Source organism: Engystomops pustulosus, chromosome 9, assembly GCF_040894005.1.
Source record: "Engystomops pustulosus chromosome 9, aEngPut4.maternal, whole genome shotgun sequence".
Classification (NCBI taxonomy): domain Eukaryota; kingdom Metazoa; phylum Chordata; class Amphibia; order Anura; family Leptodactylidae; genus Engystomops; species Engystomops pustulosus.
Genome location: NC_092419.1, coordinates 10,421,113 through 10,439,634, shown reverse-complemented (window position 1 = coordinate 10,439,634; position 18,522 = coordinate 10,421,113). Strand labels below are relative to the sequence as shown.

The window sequence follows — 18,522 nt, the reverse complement described above, 5'->3', positions numbered from 1 at the left end:
CAATCTGCAGGCAGCATGTTGTAGAGCAGGAGGAGCTAAGCAGATTGTACATAGTGTCCTATCTGCAGGCAGTATGTTATAGAGCAGGAGGAGCTGAGCAGATTGTACATAGTGTCCTATCTGCAGGCAGCATGTTATAGAGCAGGAGGATCTGAGCAGATTATACATAGTGTCCTATCTGCAGGCAGCATGTTATAGAGCAGGAGGAGCCGAGCAGATTGTATATAGTGTCCTATCTGCAGGCAGAATGTTATAGAGCAGGAGGAGCTGAGTAGATTGTACATAGTGTCCTATCTGCAGGCAGCATGTTATAGAGCAGGAGGAGCCGAGCAGATTGTATATAGTGTCCTATCTGCAGGCAGAATGTTATAGAGCAGGAGGAGCTGAGTAGATTGTACATAGTGTCCTATCTGCAGGCAGCATGTTATAGAGCAGGAGGGGCTGAGCAGATTGTACGTAGTGCCCTATCTGCAGGCACCATGTTATAGAGCAGGAGGAAAAGATCAGGTTGTACATAAAGAACTATCTGCAGGCATCATGTTATAGAGCAGGAGGAGCTGAGCAGGTTGTGCATAGTGTCCTATCTGCAGGTAGAATGTTATAGAGCAGGAGGAGCTGAGCAGATTGTACATAGTGTCCTATCTGCAGGTCGAATGTTATAGAGCAGGAGGAGCTGAGCAGATTGTACATAGTGTCCTATCTGCTGGCAGCATGTTATAGAGCAGGAGGAGCTGAGCAGATTGTACACAGTGTGCTATCTGCAGGCAGCATGTTATAGAGCAGGAGGAGCTGAGCAGATTGTACACAGTGTGCTATCTGCAGGCGGCATGTTGTAGAGCAGGAGGAGCTGAGCAGATTGTACACAGTGTGCTATCTGCAGGCAGCATGCTATAGAGCAGGAGGAGCTGAGCAGATTGTACATAGTGTCCTATCTGCAGGCAGCATGTTATAGAGCAGGAGGAGCTGAGCAGATAGTACAGTGTCCTATCTGCAGGCAGCATGTTATAGAGCAGGAGGAGCTGAGCAGGTTGTACATAGTGTCCTATCTGCAGGTAGAATGTTATAGAGCAGGAGGAGCTGAGCAGATTGTACATTGTGTCCTATCTGCAGTCAGCATGTTATAGAGCAGGAGGAGCTGAGCAGATTGTACAGTGTCCTATCTGCAGGCAGCATGTTATAGAGCAGGAGGAGCTGAGCAGATTGTACAGTGTCCTATCTGCAGGCAGCATGTTATAGAGCAGGAGAAGCTGAGCAGGTTGTACATAGTGTCCTATCTGCAGGCAGCATGTTAAAGAGCAGGAGGAGCTGAGCAGATTGTACATAGTGTCCTGGGGCAGGAGGAGCTGAGCAGACTGTACGTAGTGTCCTATCTGCAGGCAGCATGTTATAGAGCAGGAGGAGCTGCGCAGATTGTACATAGTGTCCTATCTGCAGGTAGAATGTTATAGAGCAGGAGGAGCTGAGCAGATTGTACATTGTGTCCTATCTGCAGGCAGCATGTTATAGAGCAGGAGGAGCTGAGCAGGTTGTACATAGTGTCCTATCTGCAGGTAGAATGTTATAGAGCAGGAGGAGCTGAGCAGATTGTACATTGTGTCCTATCTGCAGTCAGCATGTTATAGAGCAGGAGGAGCTGAGCAGATTGTACAGTGTCCTATCTGCAGGCAGCATGTTATAGAGCAGGAGGAGCTGAGCAGATTGTACAGTGTCCTATCTGCAGGCAGCATGTTATAGAGCAGGAGAAGCTGAGCAGGTTGTACATAGTGTCCTATCTGCAGGCAGCATGTTAAAGAGCAGGAGGAGCTGAGCAGATTGTACATAGTGTCCTGGGGCAGGAGGAGCTGAGCAGACTGTACGTAGTGTCCTATCTGCAGGCAGCATGTTATAGAGCAGGAGGAGCTGCGCAGATTGTACATACTGTCCTATCTGCAGGCAGAATGTTATAGAGCAGGAGGAGCTGAGCAGATTGTACAGTGTCCTATCTGCAGACAGCATGTTATAGAGCAGGAGGAGCTGTGCAGATTGTACATAGTGACCTATCTGCAGGCAGCATGTTATAGAGCAGGAGGAACTGTGCAGATTGTACATAGTGTCCTATCTGCCGGCAGCGTGTTATAGAGCAGGAATACACAATGTTATAAAGCTGAGCATTGTGATATATAGTTATGTGTTCACTATAACTTGTATTTTATTTATATTGTTGCCCTTCCTTTGGTTAGATAAGCCCCATCTCCTTATTAATCCCTTTTTAGTGTAATTCCCTACGAGCCCATATAGGAGCTGAGGTCCGGTGTCTACATTTAGTCTTTTTCTTTCAATAAACCTTCCCTAAAAAAACAGAAACGGAATGTTCCATAGACGATGCAGAGCCCTAATGGCGTAACCGTGTATATATGAAATATGACGAAATGTCTGATTGACTTCTCCTCTTATATAAACAGGTGAACCTAAATGAATCAATGGAAAAATTACCCCCCCCCCCCCATATGACGTCCATATTCTACTCATTCAGAGGATGTCACCAGGAGTACAAATTCCTGAACAGATCAGCGGCGGCGGTATTTGGCGTATTCGCGTAGATACAGTACTTCTTTGTAGTTTGCTTCTTTCAACACACCTTACTATTTGTAGTATTTAAAGAGAACCCGTCAGCAAGTAGATGTGGAGCCCCTGATCAGTTTGGTGTTTATGTTTGGTGTTTCGTTAGTTATGGACCTCAGAAGTGCAATAGCTCATAGTAGTCAAGGGGGCGGTAACCTTCTATTTCTTCTGGGGGGGGCGTGTCTCCTGTAATGAGATGACTGCTGAAAAGTGATCTCTACATGACTGAAAGGGATGTGCCCTGCCTAAAAACTAAAAGATTATTGGATTTTTAAAAATATATAAATGAATACATATAGGGGTAGATATATCTTAGTCTGGCAGTTTGTGCCTGCAAGAGAAATCGCTAAAGAAATACACAGCAAATTCAAAAATTGTGCAAAATGAACAAGAAAATGTGCCCCATAATATGTCTAAAAATATAATTACATTTACAGGCAGTCCCCGGGTTACATACAGGATAGGGTCTGTAGGTTTGTTCTTAAGTTGAATTTGTATGTAAGTCGGAACTGTATATTTTATCATTGTAATCCCAGACAGATCTTTTTTGGTCTCTGTGACAATTGGATTTTAAAAATGTTGGGTTGTCATAAGAATCAATATTAACACTAAAGCTTCATTACAGACGCCTGTGATAACTGTTACAGCTGATTATTGTAGCCTGAGGATAAAGTACAGTAAATTACCAACATCTAGAGGTCTGTTTGTAACTAGGGGTCGTATGTAAGTCGAGTGTTCTTAAGTAGGGGACCGCCTGTATATAATAGAATGTATATAAAAATAGAAATAAAAATGTAACTAAACATCATCAAAATATATTTATATATACAGACAGTCCCCGGGTTACGTATAAGATCGGTTCTGCGGGTTTGTACTTAAATTGAATTTGTATGTAAGTCAGAACTGTATATTTTATAATTGTAACCCCAGATAATTTTATTTTGGTCTCTGTGACAATTGGATTTTAAAAATGTTGGGTTGTCATAAGAACCAGGATTAACACTAAAGCTTCATTACAGGCACCTGTGATAACTGTTACAGCTGATTATTATAGCCTAAGGCTAAAGTACAGTAAATTACCAATATCCAGAGGTCTGTTTGTAACTAGGGGTCGTCTGTAAGTCGGGTGTTCTTAAGTAGGGGACCTGCTGTATGTAGGTTGATTAGATTGTGAGCCCCATTGGGGACAGGGACCGATTTGACAAGCTCCGTGTAGCACTACGTAATCTGTGTGCGCCATATACATAGAGAATTATTATTATTATACCGTATATTGGGGCAGATTTACTTACCCGGTCCATTCAAGATCCAGCGGCGCGTTCTCTGCGGTGGATTCGGGTCCGGCCGGGATTTATTAAGGCAGTTCCTCCGCCGTCCCCCAGGTGGCGCTGCTGCGCTGAAGTCCGCTAGAATGCCCTGAAATACACCGGCCTATTCCTAGTGAAGGTAAGTGCAATTTTCGCGACACATTTTTTTTTTAAAATGTTTTTCCGAATCCGTTGGGTTTTCGTTTGGCCACGCCCCCCTATTTCCATCGCGTGCATGCCAGCGCCGATGCGCCACAATCCGATCACGTGCACCAAAATCCCGGGGCAATTCAGGGAAAATCGCCGCAAAACAGAAATATTCGGGTAACACGTCGGGAAAACGCGAATCGGGCCCTTAGTAAATGACCCCCATTGTGTTTTCTGGTCAAAGAAGGAGGAGCTAAGTAGACTAGTTCCGTGGGAGGTCCTATCGGTTATAAAAGACATAAAATAATGTACAATAAATTTATTGCAACATTTATGTGGCTGATAAATGACATACAAATGAATAAAAATAAAACCTGCATCATCCCCCCAAAAAAGTAATATAAATTAAATATTGTACAGAAAAAAAGTGCAGCTCATCCCACAAAATACAATGGGACGATTTAACAATGTGCCAGTCTCTGTACTCTGTCTCTTTTGCTGCGCCAGATTTATCACTGTGATGATGAATCCGAGTTCAGCATATGTCTCTCTTTACAGAATTTTTGGGGCATGGAAGATTTCTGGCACGCCCATTTCTCACAAGGCCACCCCCTTTCCAGAAGGTCACGCCCCCTTAGTCGGACAAGTTGGAAAAATGCCAAGAAAAAGGTCTTGATAAATGTGGTGCAAGGAATTTTAGACAGTTTTTTGGTGCAAAACCAACAGAACTGTGTTGCAATTGCCTTAATAATGCCCCCGCCCCAATGCCTTAGATTTCTTAACTAAAAATGTTAAGATTTTGTCATAGTCAGGAGATAAAGAGGTAAAACCTAAAAAAGCTGGTGCATAATGGGTTAAATATGTTTAATAGAAAATAATTTTCTTGGAATGTATTGACTATGCCGGGGAGTGGATGGACACCCAGCGCCGGTACATTGGGTCGTGGCTTGTTTGCTTTATGTGTGGAGTTCTCCTTGTTTCTTTCTGTTCTTGTTGTATTTACTTGTAGGAGCCATTAAAGGGATATTCTCTGTTGCTCAAGATTTTGTGAAAATTAGGGAAAAAAAACTTACTGCTTCTTGATTGGCTCTTGTATCTCTCCACTGATTACATTGAAATAGAAGCTAAGTCATTGTATGGGTGAAGAGAACCCAAGTGTATCACATCTTCATGGAATATCCTGTGAACCTGCCATAAATGCTCAAGAACGCCCCTTTAATGACTGGTAATTTTTGATTCGCCAACTTCCTCTATTCAATTTACATATATTTACTAATTTTAGAGTCTAAGTTTTGACCATAGATTCATCTTTGTAGTGTTGCTACAACTAGGGGATGTTCATAGTAAAACCTTCCGAAAAATGTCTCCTCCTTTACAGGAAATTTGATTATAGCAAAGAGTTCTAAAAGTTCTTCAGGCACAATCCGATGGGGCCTCCTTGTCCACCCTGAACAATAAACTGGTGGCAGTTTGGAGGCCTAAACCCTCCTGATATGTTCCCTTTAAACAATAAACTTCTCTTGCAGACAACACTAGGGGGAGCTAGAGTGCTGACTGTATACAGTTAACATAGTGAGCTGTGAAAATTAGGATACAACATTCCAATAATTTTTTTTTAAGAATATGAGATCATAGATCAGTGTTAGGAAGTCTAACCTGATGGATGGAAAAAGCATGAAAAATAATCTTATTATTTCTTTCTATTTACTTTCTTATATTATAATGAAAACTAAGAAATATAGAGAACAATATTCTCTCTGTTGCCATTTTGCCTCCCCTTTACTTCTTTTTGCTTTGAGACAACTGGCTGGAGCAGAGGTCTCCAACCTCCGTCATATCTGCAGAAGAGCAAAAAAGATTTTCTAAGCCCTGCCCACTTGGCTAAGTACATTGCATCAGTTGGTCTCATATAGCAATGGAAGAGATATGGAAGACTGGCAAACCGTTTCAGCTGATTAGTTTCATTGTTTCTTGTTTGGTTTCCTGCTCCTTTAAGAAAAACGCTGCATCATATTCCACCAGGAAAAATAAAAACTGAAGTTTTTTTTTAAGTCTTTTACAGAAAACTAATGTGTGTACTTGTATTCGGTTGAATGCTCACAAGTGCCCTGGGAGGTTTTATTTAAGTTATTAGAAATTCAGTCTAAGTTACGCTACTAATACTACAAAGGTTTCTGGGATATTCATGGGACGACTCAATTCTGCTGAACATTTTGTGATTTGTTTTTGTAAAATATTTTTGGAAATTTATGGAAAAAAAGTTTTTTTTTTCCATGAGTAGGAGAAGCCTCCTGATATGAAACCCTTTATGCCTAGTTGGTATGTGGCATGGGGATGACACCCTGGTGCCTAAACAGTCAGGGGGCGGTGCTGTGATATAAAGAGGTGTGATCTGCAAAATAGGGTGTGGCCATGTTCAGAAAAAAAAATGGTCAGGGGGCTTCTTTCAAAACTACTCATAGATCAGAGATAGATCAGAGGCTAAAGTTGGACAACTGCCGGTCAGCTATTTCTCCTACCCCCCCCCCCCCCACCCCCATACATATATACACTCAACGATAGGGATTTGAGCCTTTACCAGACTTCTGAGGTAAAGGTGTGGTGCTTGTCAAAATCCAAAATTTCTGCCATTTAATCATTGATGAGTTTGTGTACCCCCATATAGAGCAGGTGGTCCTTCTCTAAAACATCCTCAGGAGTTGGTCAAGTAAAGTGTCATGGATGGATAGACTCATCAATGGGGGATATTTATCATACCCCGCCGCTCATGCACCACCGTATGATACCCCTGCTGCTTCTCTTGCGCAGCCCGATACATCAAAAGGCTTCGGATGTATCTGGCGGGGTCCTGCGCAGCTCTAGAAATAACTGCAGTCCTGAAAATTTGCTGGCTGCAGCGAGTGCTCAGGGGTTGGGACAGTAACGCCACACTCCCGGCCAGCTGCACCTTCCGCTAGGCCGGCCGCACACCCCACAGTTCACGCCCATTGACGTGAAGGTGGCAGATTGGGGTAAATAATCTCAAGTGCTATCAATAAGCAAGCATTCGCGATTATTTCAGGGCTTCTACACCACAGACGTGGCACAGAGGCCCTGATAAATATCCCCCAATAGCTAGACAAGTTGCAACTGGACAAGTTGTATATATGGAGGGGGGGGGGGGGGGATTTATCAACGCTGGCAGGTGAAGAGAATGCCACCAGTTCGAGGAGGCTCAGGTCTGGCTCAGGCACTGGGCGGTTCTATGCAAGGTCCGGCCTTAGGCTATAGGTAGTGAGCAAACTTAGAGAAGGAACGCCCCATGCCGGCCCACACCGGCCCCACTTGTGTGCGTGAACATAGCATAACAGGGGAAATAGACGTGATTCCCGGCCGTAAGGCAGAAAACTGGTGCAAAAGCCCCCCATTGGTATACCCACCACTGATAAATTCCTATTACATAGATATGAGATGGATGAATTGATATATTAAAAAGAGAGATAGATGCGAGATACGATGGATAAGTAGTAAATAGATAGAAATGAACATTTTCAGAAATAACATATTAACAAGAAAAATTGTGTGAAAAAAACTTAATTTATTAAATGCTTGTATTTTTTTTTCAATGCAGCAAAATATACAAATGCAACTTTCCAATAAATAGTCATTAACTCTCCACAGGCTCCGCCTTTTAAAATCATAAACCAAAAAAAAAACAAAAAAAAAAAAACACAAAATGGTGAAGTTTTAAACAACAAACATGATATTGGCAACCAAATTTTGAAGAAAAAAAAAATTGAATCAGCATTTAGTCTACGGACATCTTGTAATAAATCCCCCAAAAAGTTGTAAAATTAAATTCTTCACCTATTTTAGACCTCAATATTATATATTCTTTCATTCTAATATTTAGATTAATTTTGTATATATATATATACATATGAATTCAATTCAATTTGAGCAGAAAGTTGCCATAACTGTAGCCGCAATGAGTTTGAAAATCCAAATTTTTGGAAAATTGATTTAATCAACACGATAGAAGCGAAGGAGAAATTTCCATAGAATGGAAGGTTCTACATTTCTATAAGTGGATTTTAGCTTACAAGTTATTTTCCAGTCTCTTGATCTGAAGTGCTAGTGTACAAGGTTAATTTTATGAATAAAGTTTTTAGTTACACAAAATGTAAAAATTTTATCGAAGAAAGTAAAGTTATTAAGAGAAAATAATAGTTTCAGAATAATTTAGAACAACGTATCGTATTGGCTTCCGAGTTGATGACTTATGTTTATTATTAGTTTTAGAATAAAATAAAGTTGATCTTTTTGTGAACCGATTTCCGCGTTTTTTTTTACATTTAGTCTTTGTTTGATAAAATGGCAGTTACTTATCGTGAAAATATTTTACAAAAGCAGAACAATGATATTTGTCAATTCTAAGAGCCACTGGATATTTTTTGTATTATAACATAAGGAAATGTTGAATACTTGGTACCGGTAATACAGGCAGTCCCGGGGTTACGTACAAGATAGGTTCTGTAGGTTTGTTCGTAAGTTGAATTTGTATGTAAGTCGGAACTGTATATTTTATAATTGTAGATCCAGACAAAATTTTTTGGCCTCTGTGACAATTGGATTTTAAAAATGTTGGATTGTCATAAGAACCAGAATTAACAATAAAGCTTCATTACAGACGCCTGTGATACCTGTTACAGCTGATTATTGTAGCCTAAGGCTAAAGTACAGTAAATCACCAACATCCAGAGGTCTGTTTGTAACTAGGGGTCGTCTGTAAGTCGGATGTTCTTATGTAGGGGACCAACTGTACATAAAAATGACTTTTCTTCTCCCTTCTTTATCATAAATGAGATGAGTGCCAGTCAGTTCCATGTATACTGAGATATATGTAAGGCCCAGTAGCTTCTATGTGTACAAATATCCACTATAATATCACTATATTTTTAAGTTAATGAATAGAGGGCAGATAAGCGGCTAGTCTGGTTTCGATGATAATATTTGCTCAGTCACCAAGGTTTGAAGACCATATTTCGAGACGATTTATCAAACTCATGAAGGTCTGAAGCGGAGGTGAGGAAGTCCTGTCCCAAGAACAGTCCTTGGCCGTTGAGATGTTGGTCTTGTATTGAGCACTTATAGTCTATCTTCATGTCTCCGTATTCTTCTATTGAGGTACACGGGCTACTACATACCACCTTGGCATCCTCAGACTCTACGCTGAAGGGCTTGGCTTCCTCCTCCCCTAGATGCTCCCGGTTCTTGGCTTGTCTCTTCATTTTGTAGCGGTGATTCTGGAACCAGATCTTGACCTGATTGGGGGTAAGGTGGATGTGTTTGGCCAGTTGCTCTCTCTCGGGTGCAGTAAGATATTTCTGTTGCTCGAACCTTTTCTCGAGCTCATACACTTGGGCCTGGGAGAAGAGGACCCTTCTTTTTCTCTTAGAAGTGTGTTGAAGATATAGAGGTTTTACTCCGTCTCCAATATATCCCAGGCAGCCGGAAGCAGGAACATTAAATCCCGGAGTAATTATTCTCGGAACTAATAAAAAAATAATAATAATAAATCATAAAAATAATTAAATATTTAAATAAATATATAATAATAATTAATAATAATAATAAATATTTAAATAAATATAAATAATAATGATAATAATAATAAATATTATATATAGTTGATTAATAATAATGTAATAATGAAACATATAAATAATACATTTTTAGAAAGTGTTTATTAAAAAGGGTTATATTGGGAAGGAATGCGTTATTATGACATATGGACATCAAAGATGGGATCTCTATCTTTATAAGAGTCCATCTATACCAGTGGTTTCCATCTTGGCAGATTTGATCCATTTCTGGTCTAAATTGATCTAAATATAGCAGAAATTAATCAACTAATTCTTACATTCTAAACATTCTAAATTCAATAACCGGTTTAAGGTCTTTATTCGAAGCAGAATGTTAAGAACTAAACCAGATTTTTTTAATTAAATATAAAAAAGTACAAAAAATTACGTTGTGTGGCGAAAACAAAATCAATTTATAGAAGAAAAAAAAAAGTCATTGAACTCTGTACAGTGAAAGTCCCCTTAAAGCTCCACTTAGAATTCTTTGTACTGTTTGTAATCCGAAAATAAACAATCTTAAAGGAGCGACTGATTGGATTAAGTTCCTTAAGTGCTATGAGTGTGCCTATGTGGTGAATTTACATAGTTTGGAAATTTTTTTATCTTTTGAAATTAGTCATAGATTAAAAAAAAAAAAAAACAATAATAATATGAGTAATATGATTTAATAATAAAACTATAACATAATAAAATTAGACTTAAGATTTTATTTTAAATTTATTTTTTAACCGAGCAAATACGGTTAAAAAATAAAATTAGCCTTAAGATTTTAAAAATTTTTTTTTCAACTAAGCAAATAATGTTAAAAATATATTAGATTTAAGATTTTATTTTAATTTTCTTTTTTAACTGAGCAAATAATGTTAAAAATATATTTCTAATTCCTAATTATAATTTAAATTTATAATTCCAATTTTACTTTATTTTTAGATTTGCCTCCTCCATAATCCATAATTGATCATGATACTTACATATAAATGATAATTACATATAAATATCCGATTATAATTTTAAAAAAGAGTTGCATCCAAGTTGAGTTTTTTTTTTTTTAAGACTACGATCTAAACACACAAGAGTTTTCTGTCTGATGGGCTCACGATATCTTATTCCAAATATTGAGGTAGGGATAGAGATAAGATAGCGTCTACAATAAGCTTATTCTATGGGTAAATAACTGTCTGTCTACCACAATAGATTTTAGAAAAACAAGTGAAAATACACACAGATAAGGGAATAATTGCTCCGAAAATGTTTTGGGCTCTTGTAGGTTGTTGATAAAACAAAAAAAACGTGTGTCCGAAGAGATAAAAAAATGGCAAATATATTTATGAACTTTTTTGAATCCAAAAAGTTTTAAGACCGTATCTCGCCTTCTGTATTGTATTTAGGACTCCCCAAGGACATCAGACAAGGTGTTATCATTACTAAGTCCCTTGTTATAGATCACAATGGTAGTAGGGGCCAGGCCGGTGATAAGCGGACAGGTATGAGCACAATATATAGCACTTGTCAGGTTATCCAAAGATTATTCTTAGAAATCTTAAGCGAAAGGGAACACAAAGAGTGGGATCAACACGAAGCCGCAGACCTCTACATACAAATAGTGATTTAACCCTATTAATATAGATTAGAAGAACGATGGGACGTATATCACTTGAACATTGTCAAAGAAGGACAAGACTTTCACATTTACGAGACTTGTAGTCAAAATATTTTAAAGAAGTTTTAACTTTTTTTTTTTTTCATTTTGTTAAGCTTCTATAGAAACCCCAATCATCATTGAGAACTTGCATGATAATAATGCAAACATTACAAAAAATTCACAAAAAGATATCAAAATGCTCAATATGTAATTGACCGAAATAAAAAATTCTAGTTACGATGGAGCTATGGACGACTCCATGTTTAAGTGTCTCTGAATACAAGTTTCTCTAGCTGTAAATTACTTAGATACTTACAAGATGGATAATGCATTTCTTGACTAGTTCCATACCAGTCGGTACCCCGGAGATTGTCCTGGTAGGAGGGTAACTCTCCGGAATTTGGGTAGCTTCCAGGACAACAAGTTCTGATTGAGTTCTGTGGAAGGCAGTGGGTCATAGAAAATCCAGGTGAACCCATAGGTGGTTGTAGGCAAGGTTGGTGTGACACCTGGACCAGAGGAGCATATCCTTCTAGGCATGAGTCTAACGAGAAAGCTTTAAGATCCTCCATGTCAACCGTTGGTTGGACACTGCCCCACAATCCAAGTGACAGAAGGACACCTTGAGTCCCCAGCTGTGGAGCGCTTATGAGATCAATGTCTAGGGTTGAACGTAATAACCAATCTACCTGCTCTGCTCCTGTGCTCAAGTCTTATCAAGACTTTGTGGCCCAGAGAGCACCAAAGAGAAGAGGAACAAGTGGAAGAAGGGGAGGAGCTGACTGCAGAACAATGCTAATAGGATGTTGTGTGCCGTCTAATCACCTGGCTGGGTTATAAGGGGTCTTAGTGCTCTAGTAAGGGTGAACGAGAGATAAGAGAGGTCTCTTAGTCATGTTTTCTGTCTCTGCCTTTGTCCGTAGAGATCAACCCGAACATAGCATTGACATAAGAGCTACAATATACCAACGGGAGGTCAAGAAACCTATCTTGAGGGACTGGCAACTAGACTTTGAGTCCTAGTGAAAGCTTGAGTGAAGACACCTATGTAACAGTCACATACATTACCTATATGGATCCGTGGACCATTGGAGATGGGTGTGGTATGACCACTATGCTATGACCATAGGATGGGACATCGGAAGTCGCAAGTCACTAGTGTTCTACCTGTCTCTCTTTTCTTCTATTTCCAATCGGCAATATTTCCATGTTTGCAAGGATTGTCCTAAACATTCCTTAACTATTCAAAATGTTTCCATCCGGAGAAGATGTTTATACAAATTCAGCCCCAAAGTAGGGCGAGGTTTTACGGGGCGGGACTTAAGTCCGGCCCTCCAAAGGTCTGAGAGGAACAGTGAACGGCCCCCTATGTAAAAAGTTTGGGGACCCCTGCACTAAGCACATGCATACATACTGTACATACATACATAGATATATACACTCGGCATTATAAATGAGATGTAGGAGCCTTCTATAAGTGTTCAGTATTTCTTTGTTTCTGTGAGTCTTCCTGAGTTTCTTAAGCTCATTGCTACCATCTAATGGCGACACCGCTCACAATCTACACACAGACATAATACAGACATCGTACAGACATCGTACAGACATCGTACAGACATCATACAGACAGCATACAGACATCATACAGACATCATACAGACATCATACAGACATCATACAGACATAATACAGACATCATACAGACATAATACAGACATCGTACAGACATAGTACAGACATCATACAGACATCATACAGACATAATACAGACATCATACAGACATAATACAGACATCATACAGACATCATACAGACATAATACAGACATTATACAGACATCATACAGACATCATACAGACATAATACAGACATCATACAGACATAATACAGACATCATACAGACATCATACAGACATCATACAGACATAATACAGACATCATACAGACATAATACAGACATCATACAGACATCATACAGACATAATACAGACATAATACAGACATAATACAGACATCATACAGACATAATACAGACATAATACAGACATCATACAGACATAATACAGACATCGTACAGACATCGTACAGACATCGTACAGACATCATACAGACAGCATACAGACATCATACAGACAGCATACAGACATCATACAGACATCATACAGACAGCATACATACATCATACAGACATCATACAGACATCATACAGACATCATACAGACATCATACAGACATAATACAGACATCATACAGACATAATACAGACATCATACAGACATAATACAGACATAATACAGACATCATACAGACATCATACAGACATCATACAGACATCATACAGACATAATACAGACATCATACAGACATCATACAGACATCATACAGACATAATACAGACATAATACAGACATCATACAGACATAATACAGAAATCATACAGACATCATACAGACATCATACAGACATCATACAGACATCATACAGACATCATACAGACATCATACAGACATCATACAGACATCATACAGACATAATACAGACATAATACAGACATAATACAGACATCATACAGACATCATACAGACATCATACAGACATCATACAGACATAATACAGACATAATACAGACATAATACAGACATCATACAGACATCATACAGACATCATACAGACATCATACAGACATAATACAGACATCATACAGACATCATACAGACATCATACAGACATAATACAGACATAATACAGACATCATACAGACATAATACAGAAATCATACAGACATCATACAGACATAATACAGACATAATACAGACATAATACAGACATCATACAGACATCATACAGACATCATACAGACATAATACAGACATAATACAGACATAATACAGAAATCATACAGACATCATACAGACATAATACAGACATAATACAGACATAATACAGACATCATACAGACATCATACAGACATCATACAGACATAATACAGAAATCATACAGACATCATACAGAAATCATACAGACATCATACAGACATAATACAGACATCATACAGACATCATACAGACATCATACAGACATAATACAGACATAATACAGACATCATACAGACATCATACAGACATCATACAGACATCATACAGACATCATACAGACATCATACAGACATAATACAGACATCATACAGACATCATACAGAAATCATACAGACATCATACAGACATAATACAGACATCATACAGACATCATACAGACATCATACAGACCTCTTACATTATAGGGGTCAGAGAACACACATAATACACAACATAAAACAATACAAAACATTGCAGGAACCGCACTGCCAAATACTATAAGAGAAAGTGATGAGAGATCAGGGGGAAAGTAGTGTCCCCGGTGCGGCGATAAGACAGAAGAGAATTTTCGGTCCTGCGCTAAAAGTGACCGAGTTTCATGAATTTGTAGCGGATGATTTTTTGTTATCGGCCTCTATGAAAGGACTAGGAAACGTCTCCTTCCAACGCCACGGGAGCGTCCGCAATTTCCATCCAGCAGTGACGATTGCCACGTGCCTAGTGAGGGGTCACAAAGATCTGAGGCCCTGCTTACATTATCGTTGCTGATATTTGCACACATGACACTTGTAAGTTGTTCTGAGACATAAGCCGGGGGTCCTAAGCTGGATAAAATGTGTGGACCCCCCCCCCATCTGTACTTGTTATCCATGATCTCCTTCCTTCAAAAATCAATTTTTAAAATTGTGCTAATGAGTCTGTAAGGGGCAGACCCAGTAGACCCTCCACGCTGCAGATTCACAGGCTGTTACACTGTCTGATGTAATCTCATTGACACACCGGAAGTTGCAGCACACAGCGGGAATAAGAGGGGGGTTTGGGGCCACACCACTGAGACCGCTAGAGACTGGGACCGTATTTCCCATAGTGATGGTTCTGTTTGGGATCTGATGATGCTCGGGTGTTAGTATGGGGGGCCGGGTGGTGAACACTTCCATTCTGCCTTTGGGGACCTTTTCCAGTTAACAGTTGGTCACCCTTAGGCTACATTCACACGAACGTATGCAGGGACCTATATACGGCTGAGGGATTTATGGCGTGGGTGCGCCCTACGAGAGCGGTAGGTTGCAGCACACGCACTTCCCTGTTCCATAGCCGGGCGAAAGATTGGATATGTCCTATCTTACACCGGAATACGGTGCTATGTGCCATATATTACAATGGAGAGGGACGGCGATGAGCGGCACTCATCCCCTCCTCCACCCCCCGGTGCCGACGTGTGCCCGCCGTGCTACGGTACGATGGGCACACATTAATGTGAATGTAGCCTTAGAGGTGATACTAGGGACACTAATATTTCATCTGTGTCCACATGTGTCCTCTCCAAGGATAATGCTCCTCCCATACGGTAAGGGTCCCCCAAGAATGTCTCCCCAAGTTTAAAACACGTTTTTGAATATCTACAACCATGATACTGAAGACATTGGGGCACATTTACTAACCCGGTCCATTCGCGATCCCACGGTGCGTTGTCTGACGAGGATTCGGGTCTTCCAGCGATTCACTAACGTCGTGCGTCCGAGTTCCTGCAGGTGTCGCTGCTGCGCCGAGGTCTGCCACAGATCACTTTCTTCTTCCTGGTGCATGTAAGTGCTGATCTTGCAAATCGTTTTTTAAATTCCACAGTTTTTCCGAATCCGTCGGGTTGTCCGATGCCCACGGCCCCGATTTCTGTCGTGTGAAAGCCGGTGCCGATGCGGCACAATCCGATCACGTGTGCCAAAATCCCGGGGCAACTCGATGCAAAACGGCGGAAATTGGAAATATTCGGGAAAACCCGACGGAATCGCGGCCGCAGGACCCTTAGTAAATGTACCCCATTGTATACATTTACATCATAAACTACCTATCACTACCTATCACTACCTATCACTACCTATCATTACCTATCACTACCTATCACTACCTATCACTACCTATCACTACCTATCATTACCTATCACTACCTATCACTACCTATCATTCCTGACTTTGTCCCATTTAGTTGAACTGATATTCTTAGAGTTTCTATGGATTTTTACTCCATTCTTTAGTGTTGACCAATTCAACAAAGGCGAGAATATGTCATCACTAGCAAAAAAATCCATAACTAACCAATATGACAGACCACGTCCCCCGGACTTGTGACCATTCACCTCCTTATGTGCGGAACAGCCATGGTAATAGAGATCAGTAATGCACGCAATGGGAAACCATCGCAACGACTTCCACCAGCCCCATGATGTGACATGACCCAGCGATTTAAGGAATTTTTAGCAACAAGAATTTAGGTCAACTTAGCTCTGAGCTGTTACCATCATGTTGTGAGTCGTTGCCGAAAAAACAAACTTTTAGACAAGGGTTTGGGTGTAAAGGGCGTTTTTTAGGTTTACAAAATTGAAGAATAGGGAATCGAGTCAGACAAAGTGGAATTCAATCTTAATTTTATAAAAATTTTCATCCCACGTGAATCTGAATTTCTTGGCGATTTATGGTACCGGGAGGTTGTGGAACTTGTGCCGGGATATTGTAGCTCTTCTCAGAATGCACTGGTCTCACACTGGTTGAAACAGATTTTCTCTCAAAAAGTAGCCGCCCTCTTGGACCCGTAACTGAGATCCACAAAGTGGTGAACCAGAGCTGCAGGGACCATCCACCAGACAGTGCTGCTACTTGGAAGTCTAGGTCCTCCTGCTCCCCCTGGGCCCAGTAAGGGATCCAGGTACAGCTCAATTTCCCTTTCCTGAGCATGGACCTGGCATGAGAAATCGGATAAGTTTGGGACTCTGTGCTAAGAAAGGGTGGGGGGGGGGGTCATGGACGCCTTATCCGACCTCCTGAATTCCTTTTTGATTTGGCCTGACATCAGATCCTAGTCAAGGTAGACTGGATGGGGGCGATTTGCGTTTTCACGACGTGTTACCCGAATATTTCCGATTTGCACCGATTTTCCCTGTATTGCCCCAGGATTTTGGCGCACGCGAACGGATTGTGGCGCATCGGCGCTGGCATGCACACGACGGAAATGGGGGGGGCGTGGCTGAACGAAAACCCGACGGATTCGAAAAAAAAAAAAGTGCCGCAGGACTTGCGCTTACCTTCACCAGGAATAGGCCGGTGAACTTCAGTGCATTCCGGCGGGCCTCGGGGAACTTCAGCGCAGCAGCGCCACCTGGTGGACGGCAGAGGAACTACCTTAGTGAATCCCAGCCGGACCCGAATCCACCACAGAGAACGCGCCGCTGGATCGCGAATGGACCGGGTAAGTAAATCTGCCCCATGTCTTTTAAAAAATAGCTTCCCTCCAGGAGCCCTGACTTGGCCTGGGGGGACCTTGAGCTCCCATTCTCAGACTACCGGGAAGGATGACTATTCCTTGATGCTCCTTGGGAACTGCAGCTCTGGATCAGCATCAGGAGGACCCACTCCCCCCATTCTGAGTCAGAGCTCCTTTAGGGCGGCTACTTTTCAATTTGCCACAACCAGTACAAAGAGTCAGCCCAGGGCTCCATGAGATCAATGGCTCCTCCTGTTTTGTACTAAATCAATTTTAGAGAAATTCGCTCATCTCCTCTCTCATCTCAGTCTATCGTCCAACCCGTCCTCTTTGATCTGCCAGTGATCTTAGATTATTCTCTTTCTTAATTCAAATCACTCACATTTCCTGGACTTCTCCAGAGCTGCACCAATTCTCTGGAATGCCCTACCCTCGGTCTATCAGACTAATACCCAACCCCAATTCTTCAAACTTCTCTTAAGACTCATTTATTTAGGCAGACCTATCACACTCGCTAACTGCATGCAACTTCGACTCTTTATTAACCAATTCTGGGTACTCCCCGTGTCTGTTATCCGGAAAATGCTTCTCTGCAGTCCCACTAACTTTGTATATAAGATGGCGGCTGATGGCTGGAGTAAGCAGCAGCATTTTTTATTTATTAAATTATTTTTATTCCATCCCCTTATAAAAATGGCTGGACCATTATACAAGCTCTTATACCTCTTTAATCACCCCCTCATCCTCATAGACTGTAAGCTCTTGTGTCACCCCTCATCCTCATAGACTGTAAGCTCTTGTGTCCTGCTCATCCTCATAGACTGTAAGCTCTTGTGTGACTCCTCATCCTCACAGACTGTAAGCTCTTGT

The 18,522-nt window shown here is 40.8% G+C and overlaps 1 protein-coding gene across 1 annotated transcript; it reads right to left on the bottom strand.

The window, feature by feature from the left end:
• Positions 1-8,684: 8,684 nt before the first annotated feature.
• On the bottom strand, positions 8,685-12,056 carry LOC140076675 (homeobox protein Nkx-2.4-like). The gene is made up of 2 exons (XM_072123319.1): positions 11,638-12,056; positions 8,685-9,588 (listed from the first exon to the last, which is right to left on the bottom strand). Exons 1-2 carry the CDS (start codon positions 11,891-11,893, stop codon positions 9,056-9,058), a joined length of 789 nt encoding a protein of 262 aa, XP_071979420.1. The 5' UTR covers positions 11,894-12,056; the 3' UTR covers positions 8,685-9,055.
• Positions 12,057-18,522: the final 6,466 nt, after the last annotated feature.

What these genes read in the sequence shown, in the direction of transcription:
- LOC140076675 (XM_072123319.1), bottom strand. Translation starts at nt 11,893, where the DNA reads ATGGAGGATCTTAAAGCTTTCTCGTTAGACTCATGCCTAGAAGGATAT. An exon ending in AGAAATGCATTATCCATCTT is followed by an intron (nt 9,589 to 11,637) that starts GTAAGTATCTAA and finishes TTTTTTTATTAG; the next exon opens with TTCCGAGAATAATTACTCCG.